The sequence below is a fragment of the Podarcis vaucheri genome (assembly GCF_965113315.1).
Source record: "Podarcis vaucheri genome assembly, chromosome: 12".
Taxonomy (NCBI): Eukaryota; Metazoa; Chordata; class Lepidosauria; order Squamata; family Lacertidae; genus Podarcis; species Podarcis vaucheri.
Window position 1 is genome coordinate 20,108,549 of NC_138750.1, and position 22,166 is coordinate 20,130,714.

The 22,166-nt window shown below is 43.5% G+C and overlaps 1 protein-coding gene across 3 annotated transcripts in view; it reads left to right on the forward strand.

Moving 5' to 3' along the window:
• GADL1 (glutamate decarboxylase like 1) overlaps positions 1 to 22,166 on the forward strand; it is a 103,403-nt gene that overhangs the window by 52,336 nt on the left and 28,901 nt on the right. For all 3 annotated transcript variants that reach the window (XM_082193453.1, XM_082193452.1, XM_082193454.1), the window contains exons 12-14: positions 3,043 to 3,242; positions 10,103 to 10,154; positions 11,569 to 11,658. In XM_082193453.1, coding sequence (XP_082049579.1) covers positions 3,043 to 3,242; positions 10,103 to 10,154; positions 11,569 to 11,658 — 342 coding nt within the window. The remainder of the gene's footprint in view (positions 1 to 3,042; positions 3,243 to 10,102; positions 10,155 to 11,568; positions 11,659 to 22,166) is intronic.

Consider the following 22,166-nt stretch of genomic DNA (forward strand, 5'->3'; position numbering starts at 1 on the left):
GGGTGATTTTGCTGTCCTTGAAATTCATTTTCAAGACACATTGTGGTTTACTACTACAGTGCTCATCACTACTCAGATGTTTTGCGTTAGGAGATGAGAAGTAAAGAGGCAAAGACACAGGTTGTGGGATAAACTAGAGCCACTTTCACACAATTGTAGAATTGTAGAGTTGCAAGAGACCCTGGCGGCCATCTAGTCCAACTTCTTGCGATGCAGCAATCTCAACTAAAGCATCCCTGACAGATGGTCATCCCAACTTCTTCTTAGAAACCTTCAAGGAAGGAGAGTCCACCACTTCCCAAGGGAGTCCGCACTACTGTCAAACACAGGTTTCCTCAAACTTGGCCCTCCAGATGTTTTTGGCCTACACCTCCCATGATCCCTAGCTAGCAGGACCAGTGGTCAGGGACGATGGGAACTGTAGTCTCAAAACATCTGGAGGACTGAGTTTGAGGAAGCCTGGTCAAACAGATCTTACTGTCAGAAAGTTCTTTCTGACGTTTAGTTGCAATCTCCTTTCTTGTAACTTGAATCCATTGGTTTGGTTCCTACCCTCCAGAGCAGAAGAAAACAAGTTTGCTCCCTCTTCCATGTGACAGCCCTTTTATAACTTTAGTACTTAAGAACTTATTAAACTTTCTGAACTGCACCAGGGGAATTACCGTATCTTTCGCTCTATAAGACGCACCAGACCATAAGACGCACCTAGTTTTTGGAGGAAGAAAACAAGAAAAAAAAAAATTCTGAATCCCAGAAGCCAGAACAGCAAGAGGGATCGCTGCTTTCACTGCGCAGCGATCCCTCTTGCTGTTCTGGCTTCTGGGATAGCTGCACAGCCTGCATTCGCTCCATAAGTCGCACACACATTTATCCTTTTTGGGAGGGAAAAAGTGCGTCTTACAGAGCGAAAAATACGGTAGACCATGTGTAGGAAAATGCCGAAAGCTTCTTAAGCTCCTAAGCCTGCTGGCCATGGGCTAGCCCACCCCACATAGTGTCTAGCTGGTCTTAAACCCGACTCTTTCCCCTCTTCCGCACCCTTAAAGGCAGATGTTCCCCATCCATGGCCTCTCCAAGCTGCACAACCTGGAGTGAGTGACCCAGGTTGCCCTCAAAAGTGGTTCATATTGTGTACCACAAGGCCGCAAAGCCCTGTGTGCGAGTCTCTGGAATCGCTATTCGCCTGAAAGTGCCTCAGGATACTTAATATTTTTTCCACCTCTTACCTTTCCCTCCCCACCACACAGGCCTTCTGAAACCAATAAAAATTGCATAGCAGGTATCTGCTATCCACAGGCTTTATATTGACTGTTTATTGAGAGACCTCACATTTACATTTACATTTCTTACTTTTAGTCCTGTGTTTCCCATTCCTTCTGCATTCTGTTTGCAGGTGTTGTTCCTGAAATTCATTTTCAAGGCACATTCATTGTAGTTTAAGATTCCAGTGCTCTTCACCACTCAGGTGTTTTGCAATGGCATTTTCTATGGAATTAATTTGGAGAGTAAAAAGCCAATGAATCACTGAGTGAAATAATTTCATTTTAAAGCTGGAATCATCATGTAATAAAATGGTCTCCCTGCTGCCTGGTTTTAAATGTGAAGCACTATAGAATTTTAGAGAGAGATCAGAGTTGATGCTCTTCTTGAGTGTATCTTTATGGTGCAGAGTGAGAGAGTTATATGATAACATTTAGAGGCTGCGCATGGTAATAATGAAACATTTCACTGCCCAGCGGTGCAGGTGCTAATGTGGAAAACCTTCGAGCATGTGGCTGTCATTTGTCTCTGAAGCCCATAAACCACTGAGGATTGTGAAAGAAACATCATGTAGCCTTGAACAAGATTCAGCAACAATTTACTTAACAGTGCAATCCTATACATGTCTACTCAGAAATAAGGCCTACTGAGTTCAATGGAGCCTGCTCTCAAGTAAGTGAGGATAGGATTACGGGGTGGGGGGTGGGGGGACAAACATAAAAAGATCCTGGCCTGAGATTAATAATAATAATAATAATTTATACCCCGCCCATCTAGCTGGGTTTCCCCAGCCACTCTGGGCAGCTTCCAACAGAATATTAAAATACAATAGTCTATTAAACATTAAAAGCTTCTCTAAAAAGGGCTGCCTTCAGATGTTTTCTAAAAGTCTGGTACAGTGGTACCTCGGGTTACATACGCTTCAGGTTACAGACTCCGCTAACCGATAAATAGTGCTTCAGGTTAAGAACTTTGCTTCAGGATGAGAACAGAAATTGTGCTCCAGCGGCGCGGCAACAGCAGGAGGCCCCATTAAGCTAAAGTGGTGCTTCAGGTTAAGAACAGTTTCAGGTTAAGTACGGACCTCCGGAACGGTTTAAGTACTTAACCCGAGGTACCACTCTAGTTGTTTTTCTCTTTGACATTGGGTGGGAGGGCGTTCCACAGGGCGGGTGCCACTACCGAGGAGGCCCTCTGCCTGGTTCCCTGTAACTTGGAGATGTTGTGTGTCTGTGTTTTAAATACAAATTCATGGAGTTCATTGGCTATTGTTGAGTCAGTTTCTGGAAAGCGTTTATAGCACTTATTCCCAGCTATAGGACAGATGCAGAATTGGATAGTGCGGTTCAAGCACAAGGTTTGTAGGGATTGAATGTGCCAAGTAATTACACCCATTGCCTTGCATTAAATTTAAATTACAGCAAATCTGCTTTGTGAATAGAATCAAGGCCCTACTAATTTATGGAATGAAATTCAGTTCCTAATACAGACGGAGATAAGTTAGCCACCAGCTACCCGAATTCATTCCCCTTAAATATTCCTCCTTTTTCCAAAGAAGTTTGGAATTGCTGAGCTCATCATTTTGCTGGTATCTTGGTAACCATGGCTGCTATTTTGAAACTGTAGCTCCCACAGCAAAGCCAGAACTTAGAGGGGTCGTGCTGCACACAAAAAAAGGAAACATCAGCTGCATTATTGCATTCCAGCATTTTTAATTACCTGTCATGAATACTGTAAAGGTAAGACTCATGCTCTTTCATCTCATGTTGCCTCTTATAACAGGACTTGCTTAAGCGATGCTACTCTGCCAACGCGTCCTACCTGTTCCAGCAAGACAAGTTCTATGACGTCAGCTACGACACAGGGGACAAATCGATCCAGTGTAGCAGAAGAGCAGATGCGTTCAAGTTCTGGATGACCTGGAAGGCCCTGGGCACAACTGGCCTGGAGGAGAGAGTAAACAGAGCCCTTGCGTTAGCCAGGTAAAGGGAACCCTGACCATTAGGTCCAGTTGTGACCGACTCTGGGGTTGCGGCACTCATCTCGCTTTATTGGCCGAGGGAGCCGGCGTACAGCTTCCGGGTCATGTGGCCAGCATGACTAAGCCGCTTCTGGCGAACCAGAGCAGCACACGGAAACGCCGTTTACATTCCTGCCAGAGTGGTACCTATTTATCTACTTGCACTTTGACGTGCTTTCGAACTGCTAGGTGGGCAGGAGCAGGGACCGAGCAACGGGAGCTCACCCCGTCACGGCGATTCGAACCGCCAACCTTCTGATCGGCAAGTCCTAGGCTGTGTGGTATAACCCACAGCGCCACCCGCGTCCAGGCGTTAGCCAGGTACTGCCTTTCAATTCTGAAGGTTTTGACACCATGTGTAAAAAATCATGTCAAGTTAAGGCATGATGAGTTGTTGCAATAAGATCCATCTATTAAGCTTAACATGTATTTTTACTAAGTGCCCTAATGTAGGCTTGCTGGAAAATTCTGGACATGTATGGAAATTGGACGCCTAAAGTGGCATCCATGGGGAATATTTTTCCGGGGGCTTTTCGTGGAGTGCACTGTGAAGGTTCCATCCACCCATGGCGCCACTGCTGTTGGCACTGTTGAATGGTTTCTTTACATGTAAAGGTTCATCATTGTTCCACCCGATGTGTGTGTCTTTAAGGGGCCAGAGCAAACTAACGAGACCCAGCTTTACAGCTGTGAAACATAGCAGGTGCTGCTGAGTTGTACTGATTAAACTATGTCAGCAATTGGGTAGAGTATATAAGGAGCAGCACCTAGCTCTCCCATTACCCTGGGGGATGGGTTGGTGGTTGGGTCTGGTTTGTTGATGTATTTAGTGTAAATGGAGTTTTTGTTTTTCTTATTAAAACCTTGTTTATGTTATTTTTGAGTCCCTTTTTAATGCATGGTCTCCCCAGCAAGCTCTCTGCAGCGCTACCATACTGCAAAAAGCCAACAGGCACTGGCTGCTGCCTCCCTCGCTTGGACATGCACGGCTGGTCTGTCGGGAAACCACTTTAGCATGTGGCAGCAGCACAGTGTCCTGTGCACGGCGGCCTCTTTCAGTGCCAGCACCTAGCACCCCTTTCCCAGAGCCCTGGACCCACCCTTTACATCTCCGAGCCTGCCCACCCAGCCAATAAGGTGTGAGCACTCCTGCCCGATGGTTCCCACCGTCTCCTGCAGGTAAATGGGAGGCAGCATGGGCTCATGTGCAAATGTGTGTGTGTGTGTGTGTGTTATTCCAGAAACTGGAAGCGAGAGTATTGGTTTCACTCTCCATGAGCTCTGCAATCCAGGGAGGTTGGGTGGCCTATAGCCTTAGCGGAATAGGCTCTCCCCCACTCTCCCCTTTCAGCCTGAGGCGACTCTATGGTTGCAGGAGGCTGGGTGGGGCCTTGCAGGCAACAGTGGGAAAGGAGAGTGGATTTGAAGGGGAACCTCAGAGAGAGCAGGGGAGCAATGGCCAGAGGTGCCCGCCCAGGAAAGCAGGAAGGCAGGGGGTCCAGGTTGGGTATTGGGCTTTGGGGAAACGAGGGGAACCAGTTACGGCAGCTGCATTATTACATGGAAAGGGTTAACTGTGATGGTGGGGCGGGCAGTGGGCGCTGCCTCGCCTCCTCTGCCTTCTTGCAGAGGTCAGTTGTGGATCTTTCGGCGTTTTCATAAAAAAAGGTCAACAATTTTGGTGTTTTCCTTTTTGGAATACAGTGGTACCTCGGGTTACATACGCTTCAGGTTACATACGCTTCAGGTTACAGACTCTGCTAACCCAGAAATAGTGCTTCAGGTTAAGAACTTTGCTTCAGGATGAGAACAGAAATCGTGCTCCGGCGGCGCAGCAGCAGCAGGAGGCCCCATTAGCTAAAGTGGTGCTTCAGGTTAAGAATAGTTTCAGGTTAAGTACGGACCTCCAGAACGAATTAAGTACTTAACCCGAGGTACCACCAACCTAATGTGAAAGTATAGCCGGGAAAATGAGAGATCCTGAAACGAATTGTCACAGTACAGTTATTATAATATTAGTCTTATAAACCATGATTCTAATTATTATTATTATTATTATTATTATTATTATTATTATTATTATTACCCCGCCCATCTGGCTGGGTTTCCCCAGCCACTCTGGGCGGCTTCCAACAAAGTATTAAAATACAGTGGTCTATTCAACATTAAAAGCTTCCCTAAACATTCCCTAAAATGTAACCTCTTGAAAGTTTCAGAGGGCACAGAACACTATGCCTAGTTTTTTTCTAGTGCTTCATTGTGTGGGGGGTTACAGGGTGGTGAGTATCAGAGTTGAGTTTAGAAGTCCGGATTTGTACCATCACCTCCATCGCACTAATCTGGTCCTGGGGTGGGTGGGAGTGTCAATTTGTGGTTTGCCTCAAGGCCCCAAAATGTATTTCCCCGGGACATTCACAGAATTACAGAAGCAATCCTGTGGTTTCTGATTTCATCTGGGAATACCCTGGTTTTCCCTCTCCAGGATTACAGCTGCAGAAAAGACTCCACAATGTAGAATGTTATCATGAACTCAGCCAGAAATGAAGTTCTGTAGAGGCAAATACTCTGAAAAACAAAGCCGTTGTGGTTTTGCGGGATAGATGTCCTTGAAGCTTGCTGAACAAACCATTTGAGGCACATCCTATTACCCTGTGTATATTCAGAGTCTGTTGGTTGATTCCCCCTACCAGCAAAAGAATTGCTCATCAGGGTCACTCTCCCCAAGTTCACTTTGCTAAGAATATACAGATTAATGATCCTGTTGAGATCAATACTTCCCTTTGATGGTTAGCATTTAGCCAGTGGTGTATCTAAGCAAAAGTGGCATTGTTTTCCAAAGAAGAAAATTGCCTTCATCTGATAATGACCAGCAGCGATATTCAGCACAGGAGCTAGCTCTGGAGCATTAGGCACCAAGACTTTACAGCTGAAACATCAGTTTCTCTGGGCAATAAGCCAGGTTGGTTAGCTACATGACCAACTGTACTGCATGTTTCCGGATATGTTACAGTAAGCTTCACTCTGATGCTGCAGAGATAATATTTCAAGGTCCCTGAATATAGACTTGTCTTCATTCTGGAGCTAGCCTACTGACCTTATATCTTGAGGTCAAGAATTTTTTCCATTGCCAGACTGAACTGCAAATGTTTTTGTTGTTTTTTTAAACTCGTGCTGCAGTGTGGTTCATGTCTTGCACCATCAGTGCACCTTCACCATTTATTAGCATTTTCCCCCTGCTTTCTGGGCAGTATTGGGCTCCATAGCTTCTTATTAGATGGAAGATCCAAGACTTGTGTTGAGCCATTTTCCTTACAAGACCTTAGCATTTGAGATAAGTGCGACAGAGGGCTCAGCCGATCCCTAAGGAGACTGTGAGCTTTGTAGCAGTGCTGCAGAAACCTACTTGTTAATTTGAGCTTAGAGCAATATGTTCCAAATATATGTTTGCCTCGCTGCTTGTGGCATAGCATCGCCGCTGTGCACTCCTTGGTTGTGTGCTCGCCTTGCCTTCTTTTTTTGCTCTGCACAATGTGAATAATAGCAACCTTCTGTGCAGCGTGTTTTGAGAAGGAATGAAAAAGAACATTCCAGGCAATTGAAGGTTATAATGATACTAATGCAATGATAAGCATGAGTTGAAATTATCGTTTTTGTTGCAGTGCATTCATTTAGACAGTGTTGGTGCTAGTGGCAACAGTTCACCATGGCAATCTTGGTTGCATGGATATGCGTCGAAGAGAAAGAAGTCACATGCGCAAGTCTTGTTAACAATAAACATCTTGTCAACTCCCCATGCTCTGACATAAACACTCTGTAGAGCGTTCCTTTCATTGACTCCCTGGGCAGCCTTGATAAAAATCTCTTTGCTGCCGTATGCATGGGTAATTCTGAAAGTGCAGAACCATTCTAAACTAGGTTGTATTTCATTTTACTTATTTGCCTCGGACTTCATCCTTTGCTTCTTGTGCTTGAGGGTTTGCTGTGAAAGCCAGGCCACCAAAGGACAGTAAAAGGAAAGGCTATTGTGGAAGTCCGCTCACCTGGTTCTGTGTAGCCTTTGATCAGGTCGGGGGAAATGGTTTCTGCATGTTTACTGCGGAAAACGGCTGTGCTCAGTGCTAATAGGCTGGGACGTGTGATGTCATAAACACACCTCCCTGCAGGGAAGGCAGGCTGTCTGTTTCTTTAAATATTTGAAGCGCTACACGTACAAACATATTGCTCTGCTTTCCTTTGGACCGCATCAGCGAGGCTGAGAGGGAGGGTCTTGTCACCTGGCCAACCAGGACCTCCATGCATACCACACAGGGTTGCACACCGTGGAACATCACAAAAGCAACAACATGTACATTATTCCACTGGATATTTCTTCTGTCCTCCACAAATTGAAAATGCTGTATTTTTCTCTCCATAAGACGCACCTAGTTTTGGGAGGAGGAAAACAAGAAAAAAAATATTCTGAATCCCAGAAGCCAGAACAGCAAGAGGGATCTGGCTTCTGGGATAGCCTCTTGCTGTTCTGGCTTCTGGGATAGCCGCCCAAGCCTCTTCAGGGCAGCGGGATGAAGGCTCTCCCTGCCCTCAAGAGGCTTTGCGCGGCTAAGCCAGAAGCCAGGACAGCAAGAGGGATCGCTGCGCAGCGATCCTGCTTGCTGTCCTGGCTTATGGGATTGCCGAGCGCAGCCTGTCCCGGGCAGCGGGATGAAGGCTCCCCCAAGAGCCGCGCTCCCTTTAAAGAGCGCACGGAGCGTGTGTGCGGCTCTTGGGGGCTTTTCCGAACATGGCTCTTTAAAGGGAGCGTTGAGCAGAGCCTCCCGCCTGCATTCGCTCCGTAAGATGCACACACAGTTCCCCTTATTTTTTAGGAGGGGAAAAGTGCGTCATAGAGCGAAAAATATGGTAGTTCAAAATGCACATTTAGTCAAGTAATGTGCATGCAGTAGTTTAAAACACACACACACCACGCTCCCTGCTTGCAGCACGGGGAAAGGGCAAGACAAATGACGGAATCAGCAACTGAATCACTGCTAAGTATTTCTGCCATTCATTGTGATGGCAGGAAGAAGTCCCCCAGGGGAAACTGCAGTGGCTCCTTTTTCATACTATGTTTCTGCACAGCCTTAGTTTAACACTAGTCAGAGAACAGGAATACTATAATGATTTTTTAAATATATATATTAAAAAATCATACTGCAAAAATACAATGGAACAGAAATGGTGCCGGTCCCATTCCCATTAAAAAACCCCAGTGGTTATAGAGTTTTGCATGGGCTTAATATTGACTGTGTCTCCTGCTTGCTTCCCCTCCGATTATTCATCAAATTTATCGTGGCCAATTATGATTTTTTTAAAAATTATATTTTGTAAGCCACCCGTCTTTCCGTGGCAAACTTAGGCCCCATTGTGGGTTGCTGCTGGCACAGCTAAAGGTGGCTAAGCGGTGTGGGAATTGGGGAAGGTGAAAAGAAGGGTAGTGTAAGTTTGGAGAGAGGAATCAAGGTGACATCGCCTAGTGCAGGAGGGGGATACAGAACTGGCCAGAGTGGGATGGAATACCCAGCTAGGCTATTCTTGGTCCTATAGGCAGTAAATCTACTTAGGTGTTAAGAGTTACTTCAAAGAAGCGGGGGCGAGATGGGGGGGAGGCTGAGTCAGAGGCCCTATATAGGCAATTAGACATAGTGTCTGTTAGGCATGTTACCAAGCAATATTCCTGCTAGAATATGAACACAACCATTCAGGAACAGTTGGCTGATACGATTAATTCTTGTTAGAAGAGATTGTTCTTTCCCCCACCTTTGGTGGAAATGCATCTCCCTGGAAATGCTCTGGATGTAGCCATCATAGGAATTTCAGTTTTTGTTTGTGACTCTTGTTCTTTGGCTAATGTGGGGCTGTATTTTGATTTAAAAAAAACCAAAACTGTTTCTGCCATGATGTGAAGAACAGACCACATACTGGGGCTATCCATTTTTAACATACTTTGCTCCTTGGGTTACCCAAAACAATAAATTATGATAAAATAATTATAACACACACACACACACACACATATTTTTAGCTCTTCTCCCCAGGTTGAGATCAGTTGGGGTATATGCAGGTAATAGTTAGCAGTTTGGGATGAGCAATTTTGGGGTGGGGTGAGACACAAAGCAGCAGAAAATGGAATATAGGTCTTGTGAATAAATAGGTTGTTTTCATTTATTACATGTTAACCAAATAAACATCTTCTTAATACCAAAAGGGAAATTGTCAGGCCCATCACTGGAGCGCCTTCACAGTCATTTGTTGCAACACTGAATGCCAGAAGAATATGATAGAATACTCCCTGCACCCTTTCTCTTCTTTCTCCTTAAATAAAATACACCTTCTCATGACTGTAGACTTTGGGTACCTTGGGATTTAATATTAAGTTATTCTGCAGAAACGTTCAGTCACCATTGCATCATTTTGAGTTCCATCGCGAAGGATCAATAAGAAGTGCCCACCAATATTCCATTTGCAAGCCCCACCAAGCATACAGTAGTCATTTTAGGCAAATAAATTCTCTCTACATCTTGGACCAGTTTTGCTTTGGTATGGTGAGAACTGGAGAATTAGTTCTGTGTCTTTCAGCCCAAAGCAAATGTATATTCTTTAGATATGCGTGTATACATTGAGCAAGGCATGGTAAATTTTGTAGCTAAGGATCAGGCTTAGTAATTTATACCAACCGCATGTTTAACAATGCATCTCATATTCAGTAATGTAGGCAGTTGACAGGATCTTAAAACTCAAAAGTTAGTGTATTCATGTACTGTATATCTTTATGCTTAATTGCAGATACCTAGTGGATGAAATTAATGAGAGAGAAGGATTCCAGCTGCTGTTGGAGGTTTGTGCCAAGTGCTATACAAATAATGTGCATGTCCAATCGTTTTGAAACTGGTGGTGCAAAGCTAGTTGATGCAGGCAGTATTTATTATTATTACAATGGTGGTTTTTGTTATTTATTGAATTCATATTTCAAAATCATCATCCTGATTGCTTCCGGGAGAGCAGAATGTAAGTTCTACAGCTAAATGCGCTGATGTCCAAGAACTAAAAAACCAAAACAAAACTTTAACAACATAAACTGACAGTGTGAATTCTTCTTGAATGAATAGGCCCAGATTGCTTGCTCCATAAGGAACAAGCTTTACTTAGTATGGCAGGAAATCTGAGTCTAAATGACCCAGTGGCTTATCTGTGGCTAGCAAAATAGTCAGGTGATAGGGCTCTCCCTTCTTCTCCCTGAAAACTAAATTCAGTATTCAGCAAGAGCAAGTCTATGCATAGCATACCTGGGCCCAGTTCGTGCTAGAGGAAAAGCTTAACTTCATCTCATTTCATAGCAGCAGGTGGCATGCTTGCTGATCTCTTCCTGCTGACAACTGTATTCTCCTTGATGATTAAACCGTATTTAATACATTCTTTGAAGGAAGGCAGAAAATGATATTATGAAAAGAACCAGTGCCCTTTCATGAAAGAATTTAGCACAGCTGGTAGTTTCTACCCACTCGGGAGGAAGATTAGAACTGTAATTGAGGTAGTGTTCACACTGGGGGGAAATGACAATGCGCTGTAGATACTGCCCTCCCTCGCTCATTATGGTCTCTCTCTCCCCCCGCCCCCGCCAACTTTTATTAATCGGAAGTGTTCAGAAAGAACTGGCTATGTGCGGGAGGAAATGTGCTGCAGCTGCCATTGTTCCTTTACAAAATATTTCCAGCCAAAATGTTGATAGAGCACTCGGCTAGACTGGTGAAGAAAAAACGAATTATATGCGTTGTTTGTGCAATATACTGTTGTGCCTGCAGATGGCGATGTGGAGTCCCCCTTTTCTCTACCTGGTTTCCCTGTTTAAATCTACAACACTTTAAACTGAAACGCTTCTTTGATGTGTCTAGATCCAGCCAGAGAGGGGAATTTCATTCTTTAATTCTTGTGTGGGTGGGTGGGTTTTTTAGTACATGCATGTATACACACACATTACTTGAAAGAATGGAATCCCACGCTGCAATTACGGGTGAATGAAAGACCTGGAATAAGTAAAAGGTCAACCTTTGTGTTGCTATAAAGAAATATTAAATGAGATTGGCAGTTAATGACATTTAATAAGATTGGCAGGGCGGGTTGATTATTAAGATCATGGGTGAGGTGGAATTTGCCCTCTTCCTATATTGACTCTCGTATATGTACAAAATGAGTAGATTTGCCAACTTTCTTTCTATTCAACTTGAAAACTTTAAATTGTTTCTCTCCTTTAGCCGGAGTATGCAAATATTTGCTTCTGGTACATTCCACCTAGTCTGAGAAACATGGAAAAGGGGCAGGAGTTCTGGGAGAAGCTCAATCGTGTGAGTACCGTATTTTGTTCATGGGATTTCTGATATTGTGCTTTAAGCAGTTGCGTGCAGCACTAGTTTTCTAGAGAAAGAGGTTCCGGAACTCTCCATGAACACCTCCCTTGTTCTCTTATTATGGCAATGTCGCCCACCTGAGAGGGGCCGGAACTGAGTTCCAGCGAGTTCCAGCTGAAAGAAGAAGAAGAAGAGTTTAGATTTGATATCCCACTTTATCACTACCCGAAGGAGTCTCAAAGCGGCTAACATTCTCCTTTCCCTTCCTCCCCCACAACAAACACTCTGTGAGGTGAGTGGGGCTGAGAGACTTCAGAGAAGTGTGACTAGCCCAAGGTCACCCAGCAGCTGCATGTGGAGGAGCGGGGAAGTGAACCCGGTTCACCAGATTACTAGTCTATCGCTCTTAACCACTCAGCAGGTGGTGCTTTTCCCAGTATGCAGTGTGTTGATAATAACTTTATCTGTTGGATTTCTGCTTGTCCTCTAGCTCTTAAAGGCATAGGAGCCCTATCAGGAGGGAAGAAGTTGGCAATCACAGTTCTGTACACTGGTTGAGGATTTATGTTCTTGGTACGCATTGGAATAAAAGTGAAACCTGCTTTTGCCACGTGCTCACAAGCCTGGTTCACCTTCAGAGTGTTATTTTGAACCTAGATAGGTATCTGCAGGATTCTAAAGTTTGCCGCGATCTCAGTTTAGACAAGGCTAATTAAGTTCCCCCCTTAATATAATAGATGCAGACATTATACAAGCCTTCCGCTTGCTATCAAAGCTGCTAACAGATGGCAGACCTGAGCGAAGATGAACAACTGTGCCTGCATCCATTGTCTAGACAGAGCATTCATTACCTGTTTTAGACATTTAACATTGTCCTTGGAACTTGCTCTGCATTATCAATGGATAATACGAGGGGGCGGCGGGGGAAAGCTTAAGTCTGAAATCCCAACCCCACTTACCTGTGAGTAAGCCCCATTAAATTCAATAGGACTTGACTTATTAGTAAGCATGGTTAGGTGGTACAGCCTGTAATTGTAATTAGAAATCAGAATGGGGTAGAATTCATAGCAAATGGGGTTTTTTTTGGTAACTTTTATAAATGATGGGAAATGCCTGAGCTTGAGGAAAGGGGGGGGGGAGACATTTAGCAACTGGTTCTTTTGATAAAAGGTGTTGAACATCAAGTTAATTGAAGAAAAAAATCTGCAATAAGCAGGATACGGAATAGTTTGTACTGCTTGCTGTATCTTATTTCAGCCACCCCTCCTCCTGCCATCTTTAATATTTGCTGCATAAGCACTTGGAATATAAACCCAAAGTGGAAGGAGAACAACATAGCTGAAATTCAACAGCAGAGCACATGTGTAGTTAATTCTGGTCCTGTATTACTGGATATTAGATTCTGCTGTGGCTGGATTAATCTCTCATTATCCCTGACCATTGGTTATGCTGGCTAGGACAGGTGGGAGTGGATATCACAACAACATCTTGAAGGACTAGAGATGTAAAAGGAATCCATTGAGAATGGATTAGTAAGTGGATTTCCTTCAGGCTGCCCGTTCACCTCCTGTTGCAGCATGGAAAGCTTTTGAATGTAGGTCTGTACAATTAAGGCTACTTTTTACCATGAACACATTATGCGTAAATTGATACATAAATGGCTTTGCTTTCGTAGATTTTCACGGGTACAGGAATGCAGGTTTTGGTGTCTTCGGGTGTCTTCCCGTGTAAGAGTCGGGGTGTCTGTGCGACGTTTCGACGAGGTCTCACTCGTCATCTTCAGGCTGGTGCTTTCGGCTTCTTGTTACTGGAACAGAGCTCTGTTCCAGTAACAAGAAGCCGAAAGCACCAGCCTGAAGATGACGAGTGAGACCTCGTCGAAACGTCGCACAGACACCCCGACTCTTACACGGGAAGACACCCGAAGACACCAAAACCTGCATAAATGGCTTTGCAATATACATTATTTACATATTGATGTGTATAGGTGCTTCTCTGCTATTCTTGTTTCTGAAGTGTTGTTTAAAGGCAGCCTTTATACACTAATACTCCAATCCTAGCCATGTCTACTCAGAAGCAAATCCTATTGAATTCAGTGAGACTTGCACCTAGGTAAATGGGATTAGGACTTCAGACTTAATCTACTATCTGTTGTAAAGTTTTCTTAAAATTATGGAATACATTGCTTATCATTGTTCTTTTCACATGGAAAGAAGTGATCTCTGTTGCTGCTTGTGGATTATATCTGCACTCCTCAAAGTCCTAGCTTCTTTGTCAAAGTGGGGAGAACCAACTGGATTTGACTGCCTGTTTTTTTGGCTACCCTGAGGCCAAGATGGATGAGCCTATTCCCTGTCTCCCTCTTGATATCATACAGAGCAAATCTGAACAATTTGCAGCTTCACATTTAACTTAAACTGGCTGTCTCAGGTTGATTCAAAAGGCACCGATAATTTTATGAATGTCTAATCCCAGTAGATGGTTCGGTTCCCTTAAAAGATGTTAAGTGCTTCAAGCAGTGATTCATACTCTTGGGCTCAGCGCGTCTATTATATATGTTGGTTTACCCTATGAAATAAATATGGTGACTATGATAAAGCCTAGATGTAATCAGTATTTGCCCTTAAGAGCTCATGCCACTTGTAATTAGCTGTGAGCAGTTAGATGACTGCAATCGTGAATCCCTTTGCTAAACAGGGCTCCTTGAATAAGCGTGATTATGCAGGTGTAAGAAACAAGGAAAGCATTTCTGTCTGTGCAAAAATATAACCTGGCAAATGGAAACCCAATGTTACAAACAGCTAGCAGTTTATAGATATGAAAGTAATTTTTGCTAACCTTATGATGAAAACTACTGTTGAATTGAAACTTCTGTAGCTTTGTAGATAGTGGGATAAACCTTGAGCTGCTTTTGCTAGTACTGTACATGCCCCCTGGTGGAATTTTCTCTTCTTCTCACTTACAAGAATTATGCAATTAAACCCAACAGGAAGGGAAGTTTGTGACCTATAGAGAGCTATAAAGGTGGTGTTTTGCTCCGTGTCATGCATTTGTGGGTCTGGGGCTGAAATTCAAACATTACTTTCTTTCATCCGTGAAATGCTATCAATTTGAAATACGTGCTTTCATACACTTTACGAAGACAAATCCTGCACAATGGAGATGGATTGTAGAAGTGACTCAGCCCCATATAAATGGCCATTAGAATGTGTGACCCGTTCCTGTCTTTGGCCTGAAGACCAGTGTTTTGTGAAATATACCGTGTGTTGATATTTCAGTACAGTGGTACCTCGGATTAAGTACTTAATTCGTTCCGGAGGTCCGTTCTTAACCTGAAACTGTTCTTAACCTGAAGCACCACTTTAGCTAATGGGGCCTCCTGCTGCTGCTGTACCACTGCTGCATGATTTCTGTTCTCATCCTGAAGCAAAGTTCTTAACCCGAGGTTATATTTCTGGGTTAGCGGAGTCTGTAACCTGAAGCGTATGTAACCTGAAGCATATGTAACCCGAGGTACCACTGTGCAGTGGAACTTTGTGTTACATACCACTCTCCTTACGACTGCTTCGGGTTACGAGCTCCGCTAACCCGGAAGTAGATGCTCCCGGTTGCGAACTTTGCCCCGGGATGCGAGCGGAAGTCGCGCGCTGGCGGCGCGGCAGCAGCGGGAGGCGCCATTAGCGAAAGCGCGCCTCATGTTAAGAACGGTTTCAGGTTACAAACGGACCTCCAGAACGAATTAAGTTCGTAACCGGAGGTACCACTGTACAGATCTAGGTGCCTCAGAAAGACTACACATGCTGTGAGAGTTCATTCCTATATTGCTCTATCTGTATATGATAAAAAATGTTTTCAAGAGTTCTGTCGTACTTTTACCAAGGAACAGGTTGGGATTCTGCTGACAGAGACCAGCTTGATTATCAATGAGTATGGGGCAGTTTTTGTCTCCTCTCCAATAATGTCCCTAAGGAGACTTCTCTGCTTTGCCCCATCAGAAAGAAAAGCAAAACATTCACTGATGTTCTGGAAAATAAAGTGCTTTACGTTGGGACACTTTTGTGAGGATGGTCAATTTGGCTTCCATCATCCACTAACACAAGGAGTCCCTTGTATGCCGACTACAGACATAACGAGGGGCTGGGATATATAATATAATTATTATGGAAATTAAGTCGTGGCTAGTAAGGAAGACCCAGGAGCACACTCAAAGTATATTCCTGATTATTCCTTTGCGGGAACCGCTCCCCCCAGTGCTTTGTGGGCAAAATTCAGTTTCCTGCCGGTTGACAGGCACAAAATTTAAAAGCACCACATTTTGCCTACAAATGTACACTCCTGTTTCTTCCTTTGCAGCAGCTGCAGCTTGAAGTTTCTTGTACCTGGTATATGTATTTGACATCAGGCATAGGAAAGGTGGCCGTCACTCGTCAAAAATGGCTCCCTAGACAGAGTCCCCATCAACCCCAGCCACCATGGCCAATTGTCAGCAAAGACACAAGTTGTAGTCCAGAACATCTGGGAGGAACTAGGCTGGAGAAGACCAAGTTAGAAGGGAAGGGAAAAGTTGTGCATTTGCAGGGGGAGGCTGCTATTAATTGCTCAGTCTGTCATGGCAGCATTACCATTAACATGTAAAATTAAGCGTTCATTGTTAGAAGCCAGTTCATTATTGCTACTTCATGAAAACAGAGCATCTTGCATTCTGACCTTAATTCTTAATACAGTAGTACCCATGCATTTCAATGGGTCTGTAGGGAGTAGGACTAGTGTTGGCTACAACAACCCTTCGTTACCAGTTAGCCATATAAATGAAGCATGGAACCACTGCTGTTCTTTTACCAAAATGCCAGGGAAAATAAAACCAGAGGCAAGTGGCTTTCGCACCAACAGAAAGCAATCACTGTAATCCTGTCCGTGTGTTTCAGAATTGTTCCACTTCACCAGAGCCTAAAGCAGCTGCAGCTCAGGTTTTACAAAAATCAAAAAAGGAATTGCAAGGCACATAGTTGCCGTTGCTGGCAAAAAAGCAATACATTGGTACCTTGGTTCCCAAACGTCTCAGTACTCAAACAACTTGGAACCCAAACACTGCAAACCTGGAAGTAAGTGTTCTGGTTTGTGAACTTTTTGCGGAAGCCGAACATGCTCCATTTTGAGTGTTACGCTGAGGTCTGCCTGCTATTTATTTTGCATTTTTGTAGCTCTTTTTCTGTTTGGTTTTTGTGACTGTGTGGAACCCAGTTCAGCTACTGATTGATTGATTGATTGTGTGACTGCAGTACATTGTTTATTGCTTACATTTTATGGATCAGTGGTCTCATTAGATAGCAAAATGCATGTTAAATTGTTGTTTTAGGGGTTGTTTTTAAAAGTCTGGAATGGATTAATCCGTTTTGCATTACTTTCTATGGGAAGCCCCTTGGTTTTGGAACGCTTTGGTTTTGGAACAGAATTCCGGAATGGATTGAGTTTGAGAACCAAGGTACCACTCTATATATCCCAGCATATCTTTGAAAGAAGAAAGCCTTCTTCCTTCTACTTTCCTCATCACATAATTATCTTCTTAATTCCATCAGCTTTAAATGAGGGTGAACTGTTACAGGAAATATGCCAAAAATAATTATTTTTATTTTTATTCAAATCATCCCATCTTTTAACAAAAAAAAGACAAACACACACAAAAAAAACCACTTCATTTATCAAACCAGTCTTGACCAGTAGTGAACGAATAGGCCATCAGGGGGCACCAGTGCAACAGAAATGTATTTAAACTTCTAATTAGTGTGCATGTTGTTAATCTCTTCTTGGTGCAATCATGCAAATCTTAATCTAAAAGAAAAGTCTGCTCCAGTTTTTAATATATATTTTTAAACATCAGCATATTTCCCCTCTGATGCATTTATAGGATGATCTGTTTTTCTGGGGAGCTAAGCTACTACCAGGGAATAACTCACAGCTTGTTAGTATTGTCTTCCGCCTTCCATCAGGCAAATATCTGTTCTCCTTTCTTATATGAGACTTTATGTACTGGGTTATATTTTTTGGGAGTATTCTGAGTTTGTTTTTTTTTAGAAAAAGAGAAAGACTTTGTTCAGTTGGATTTGCTTCCTAGTAAGGGTTCTTAGGAGTCAAGTGATGGGACACAAATCCCTATGTAAGAATAGGTTTTTTAAGGATTGCTTTGGTAAAATAGGAAAGGTCTATTTATTGAAGCTGAGAAAAGTGCCTACAAATATTGGCTGTTAGCAGGTATAAATTCAGTGAGTGTATCATAAACTTCTCATTTTGCAGGAAAGATTGCCCAGGACATTAGTAAATTTGATCTGACTATAATTGAGTACAAGTATTATTTGTTGGACGCGGGTGGCGCTGTGGGCTAAAGCCTCAACGCCTAGGGCTTGCCGATCGAAAGGTCGGCAGTTCGAATCCCCGCGGCGGGGTGCGCTCCCGCTGTTCGGTCCCAGCGCCTGCCCACCTAGCAGTTCGAAAGCACCTCCGGGTGCAAGTAGATAAATAGGTACCGCTTACCAGCGGGAAGGTAAACGGCGTTCCGTGTGCGGCTCTGGCTCGCCAGAGCAGCGATGTCACGCTGGCCACGTGACCCGGAAGTGTCCCCGGACAGCGCTGGCCCCCGGCCAATAAATGTGAGATGGGCGCACAAACCCCACAGTCTGTCAAGACTGGCCCGTTCGGGCAGGGGTACCTTTACCTTTACCTTTTATAGTATTTACAAGATGGGGGCCAGCAGGATGACAGAAGTTGTTAAAAGAGGATCAGAAAACATCAGTTAGGGCCTAATTTCGCCAAATGTGTGAGAACACATTAGTGGGCTATAAAGGAAAAAAAATAGTCTCTGAAGTCTTCTGTGAATGCAAAGGAGGCTGCCCAGTGCATATTTACATTCATTGCTAATCTGGCATTGAGTTCTTCCTACCATGCTCTCCCAAAGAGGGCTAATTCTGTTGTCTTTGTATCGGAGTGGCTGGATTATTCACTCACTCCCGACTTAGTGATGTAACAGAATTTCTTGGATTTAAGGGAGCCTGCTCACTGTGTCTCTGCACTCCATTGCAGAGAGGTTGTCCCTGGGCTTTTCCCCCCTTCCTTCAAAGCAGAAGACATATCCAGAACAGTGACTCATTCAGAGATACAAAGGAGGGCTTCGTGGGTCAACATTTCTTACTACTGCATAAGTTAAAAGTCAATATGCACCTAATATTAATTCAGAAAAAAGTGCTGATTGAAGGTATCCTCACCCCATTCACTGTTAGGCTGCATGATAAAGTAACAATGCTTTAGAAAACATTAGCAAATTGGATAGTTTTGTAAAATTAAACAGGAGAGGGTGTCGCTCTGTTATTTCCCTGCCTGCTTGTTAAACAGAACTTTAATCTGAAGATTAAACTAGTAGTCACTGAAGTTTTCTTTTATTTATGTATTAAGGTTTGTAGATGTATTTCCACACAGCAATTATATATGTCCAATATTATTGGGTAGGATGCAGTGCTTTTTTCAGGTGGCACAGGGGTACATATACCCCATTTTGTAAATCTTTGTACTTTTGTCCATTTGCTGTATTTATTTTCCCCGATTTGAACTATAAAATGGTGATTTTCTTGAGTCAAAATGAGAGTACCCCTAAACATTTTTTTAAAGAAAAAAAAAGCACTGGTAGGATGACTTCATGTACTTAAGCAAGGGCAGATCCTAAAGAGAGATCCTGAAGAACCTAAGTTTTAACATTAAAAGGATAATATAGGCAAACTTTGAGGATGTACTGGGATGCAGCTTACCCATTTCTAACTAGGTATTTCTTTACAAATCCATCATTTTCCAAATTGTGGAAATAACATTAGCCAGCATAGCCTTTTTAGACTTGGGGAAAAAAGCCAAGTAAAGCCCTAGAGCATGGGTAGGCAAACTAAGGCCCGCCTTCTAAATCCAGCCTGCGGATGGTCTGGGAATCAGTGTGTTTTTACATGAGTAGAATGTGTCCTTTTATTTAAAATACATCTCTGGGTTATTTGTGGGGCCTGCCTGGTGTTCTTACAGGAGTAGAATGTGTGCTTTTATTTAAGATGCACCTCTGGGTTATTTGTGGGGCATAGGAATTCGTTCATTTTCCCCCGCCCCCCTATAGTCCTGCCCCCCCACAAGATCTGAGGGACAGTGGACCGACCCCCTGCTTGAAAGTTTGCTGATTCCTGCCCTAGAGAGCTAGTTGCCTTCTCCTTCAACATACAGACACATAGTTTGCTTATTGATCTCTCCATCACACCTGACCAGCCACCCCCTCAACTGCAAAATTTTGCAGAAGGGTTTTTTTGTTTTTGCATGAAAAAGAATGTTATAAAACACAAGAGCTGACATACTCAGATTTTTTAAAAAATAAAATAAATCCACCTTGTCGTCTATGAATGAAAGCTTGCTCATTTTTGGACCACAGTGTTTGGAGCAACAAGCCCTGAAATGTCCAGGAGCATGCCACAGAATCAAAGCAAGATTTGCAGGAGTGATATTTTCCTGAAAGGAAGAAAGAGGGAGAATATATAATTGATTGAATAAGGGGTTGATAGCTGTCACCCATGAATAGTCTCCAAATGGTATTTGAAAAAGTAGGAAAATAGGTGCAAGTCCTGTATATCTGAAGAACTATAATGTTATTTACATAATGGCTTGTGTTCATTTAATGGCCTTGGCTTGTATTGTTTGAAGTCCGCTGTATACTTCTGCTGCCTCGTCTATGTCTCTATCAATAATTGCTTTTACTTTTGCTAAATTGTGTTCCTGTGATTTTGTCTTCTGTTACCCAAAATATCTTGGACATCTGATACTTGAAGATACTGGCTTTCACATTTAAAACATCCAGTCTTTCAAGGGAGCCTGCTGGACGTGCTGAAAAATTATCCCAATCCTGTTGTAGAGATGACAGTCCATTGTGAAATTATCTCCGCCATGTGCGCAGTTCCTTAATTCGCTCGCTAGATGGAGATCAAAAGCAACATAAATGATATCCCCCTCCTCTTTTCCCTCAGTCACCCAGCAGAAAATGAAAACGTATCGACTACCTCCTTTGCCAAGCATTTAAACTTTTTCTTTCCACTTCCAGAAAGATTAATCTTTTTTTCCACAATCCTTTTGGCGATTAAGCTAGGAAGGGAAGGTTTGGAGGGATGGTGAACTGTTAAATCGTTACATGCTATTGTTACAGCAATTATCGTGCTGTTTATTTTACAGCATAAAGGAAGCCATTTCTCTCCCTATCGTTATCAGCTGACCATAATAAAGTGACCCAGAACTGCGGGGTAAAATTAGATTGTTATTCTTGTAACAGAGGAATTAATCTATAGCAGCAAGGCCAAACTGTATCCTGGAAGCTCTGAGTGGTTCCCAAGGCAGTTAAGAGAGCAACTCTTTGTTGGCTTATCTCCTTTTACAAGGTTCTCTATCTTTCTCTTGTCAGAACCTGGAACCAAGGATATGGAAGCAGCAAAACCTGGGCAGAAAAATTTTATAGTTGTTGCAGTAGCAGCCTGGGCTATGGGGAGATGGACAGTCTTGGGGTAGCGTGATTCTCAGATACATGAAGATAAAGGTAAAGGGACCCCTGACCGGTCCAGTCATGGCCGACTCTGGGGTTGCGGTGCTCATCTCACTTTATTGGCTGAGGGAGCCAGGGTACAGCATGACTAAGCCGCTTCTGGCGAACCAGAGCAGCGCACGGAAATGCCATTTGCCTTCCCGCCGGAGCAGTACCTATTTATCTACTTGCACTTTGACGTGTTTCCGAACTGCTGGGTTGGCAGGAGCAGCGACCGAGCAACGGGAGCTCACCCCGTCGTGGGGAATCGAACTGCCAACCTTCTGATCGACAAGTCCTAGGCTCTGTGGTTTAACCCACAGCGCCACCCGCGTCCCTAATACATGAAGATATTTATTATGTAAATACCTCCTTAGCTTTCAGAATTCCTGAATTATAACTACATATGTGAAAAGCGATTTGCCCTGTCTTTGGCTAACTTTCCTTGCTTAGTTGTAGGCTTGCTGGGAAGGAACTGTTGTAGAAAACGTAGGAAGAGCTGCTTTTTCATATAATTGTGGAGTTGGAAGGAACCACGAGGGTCATCTAGTCCAACCCCTGCTTTTCGCCAGGCATCCTTCCCTGGGTTCAAGGGTTGAACCGGACACCTTCTGCATGCAAAGCAAATGTCCACTACTGAGCTATGGCCTTTCCTCAATCTGTGTTAAAACAGATAACCAAAAGTGGACCTTTATGCAACTCACCTAGCAATAGATTCCTCTGCTCATTTCATCCGTCAGGTGACTTCAAAATTAGATGGTCGCTGGCTTGGGTTTGTACTTGATACCAGTTGGGTAATAATATACATTAGCAGTAAGACAATTATGGGCTACCCTTTTTGGCCAGAAGCAGTGCTGATTTGCCAAGATGAATTTTTGAATCTAAACGATTCTGGGAACTTTGCATTGCATTTTAACTTACTACA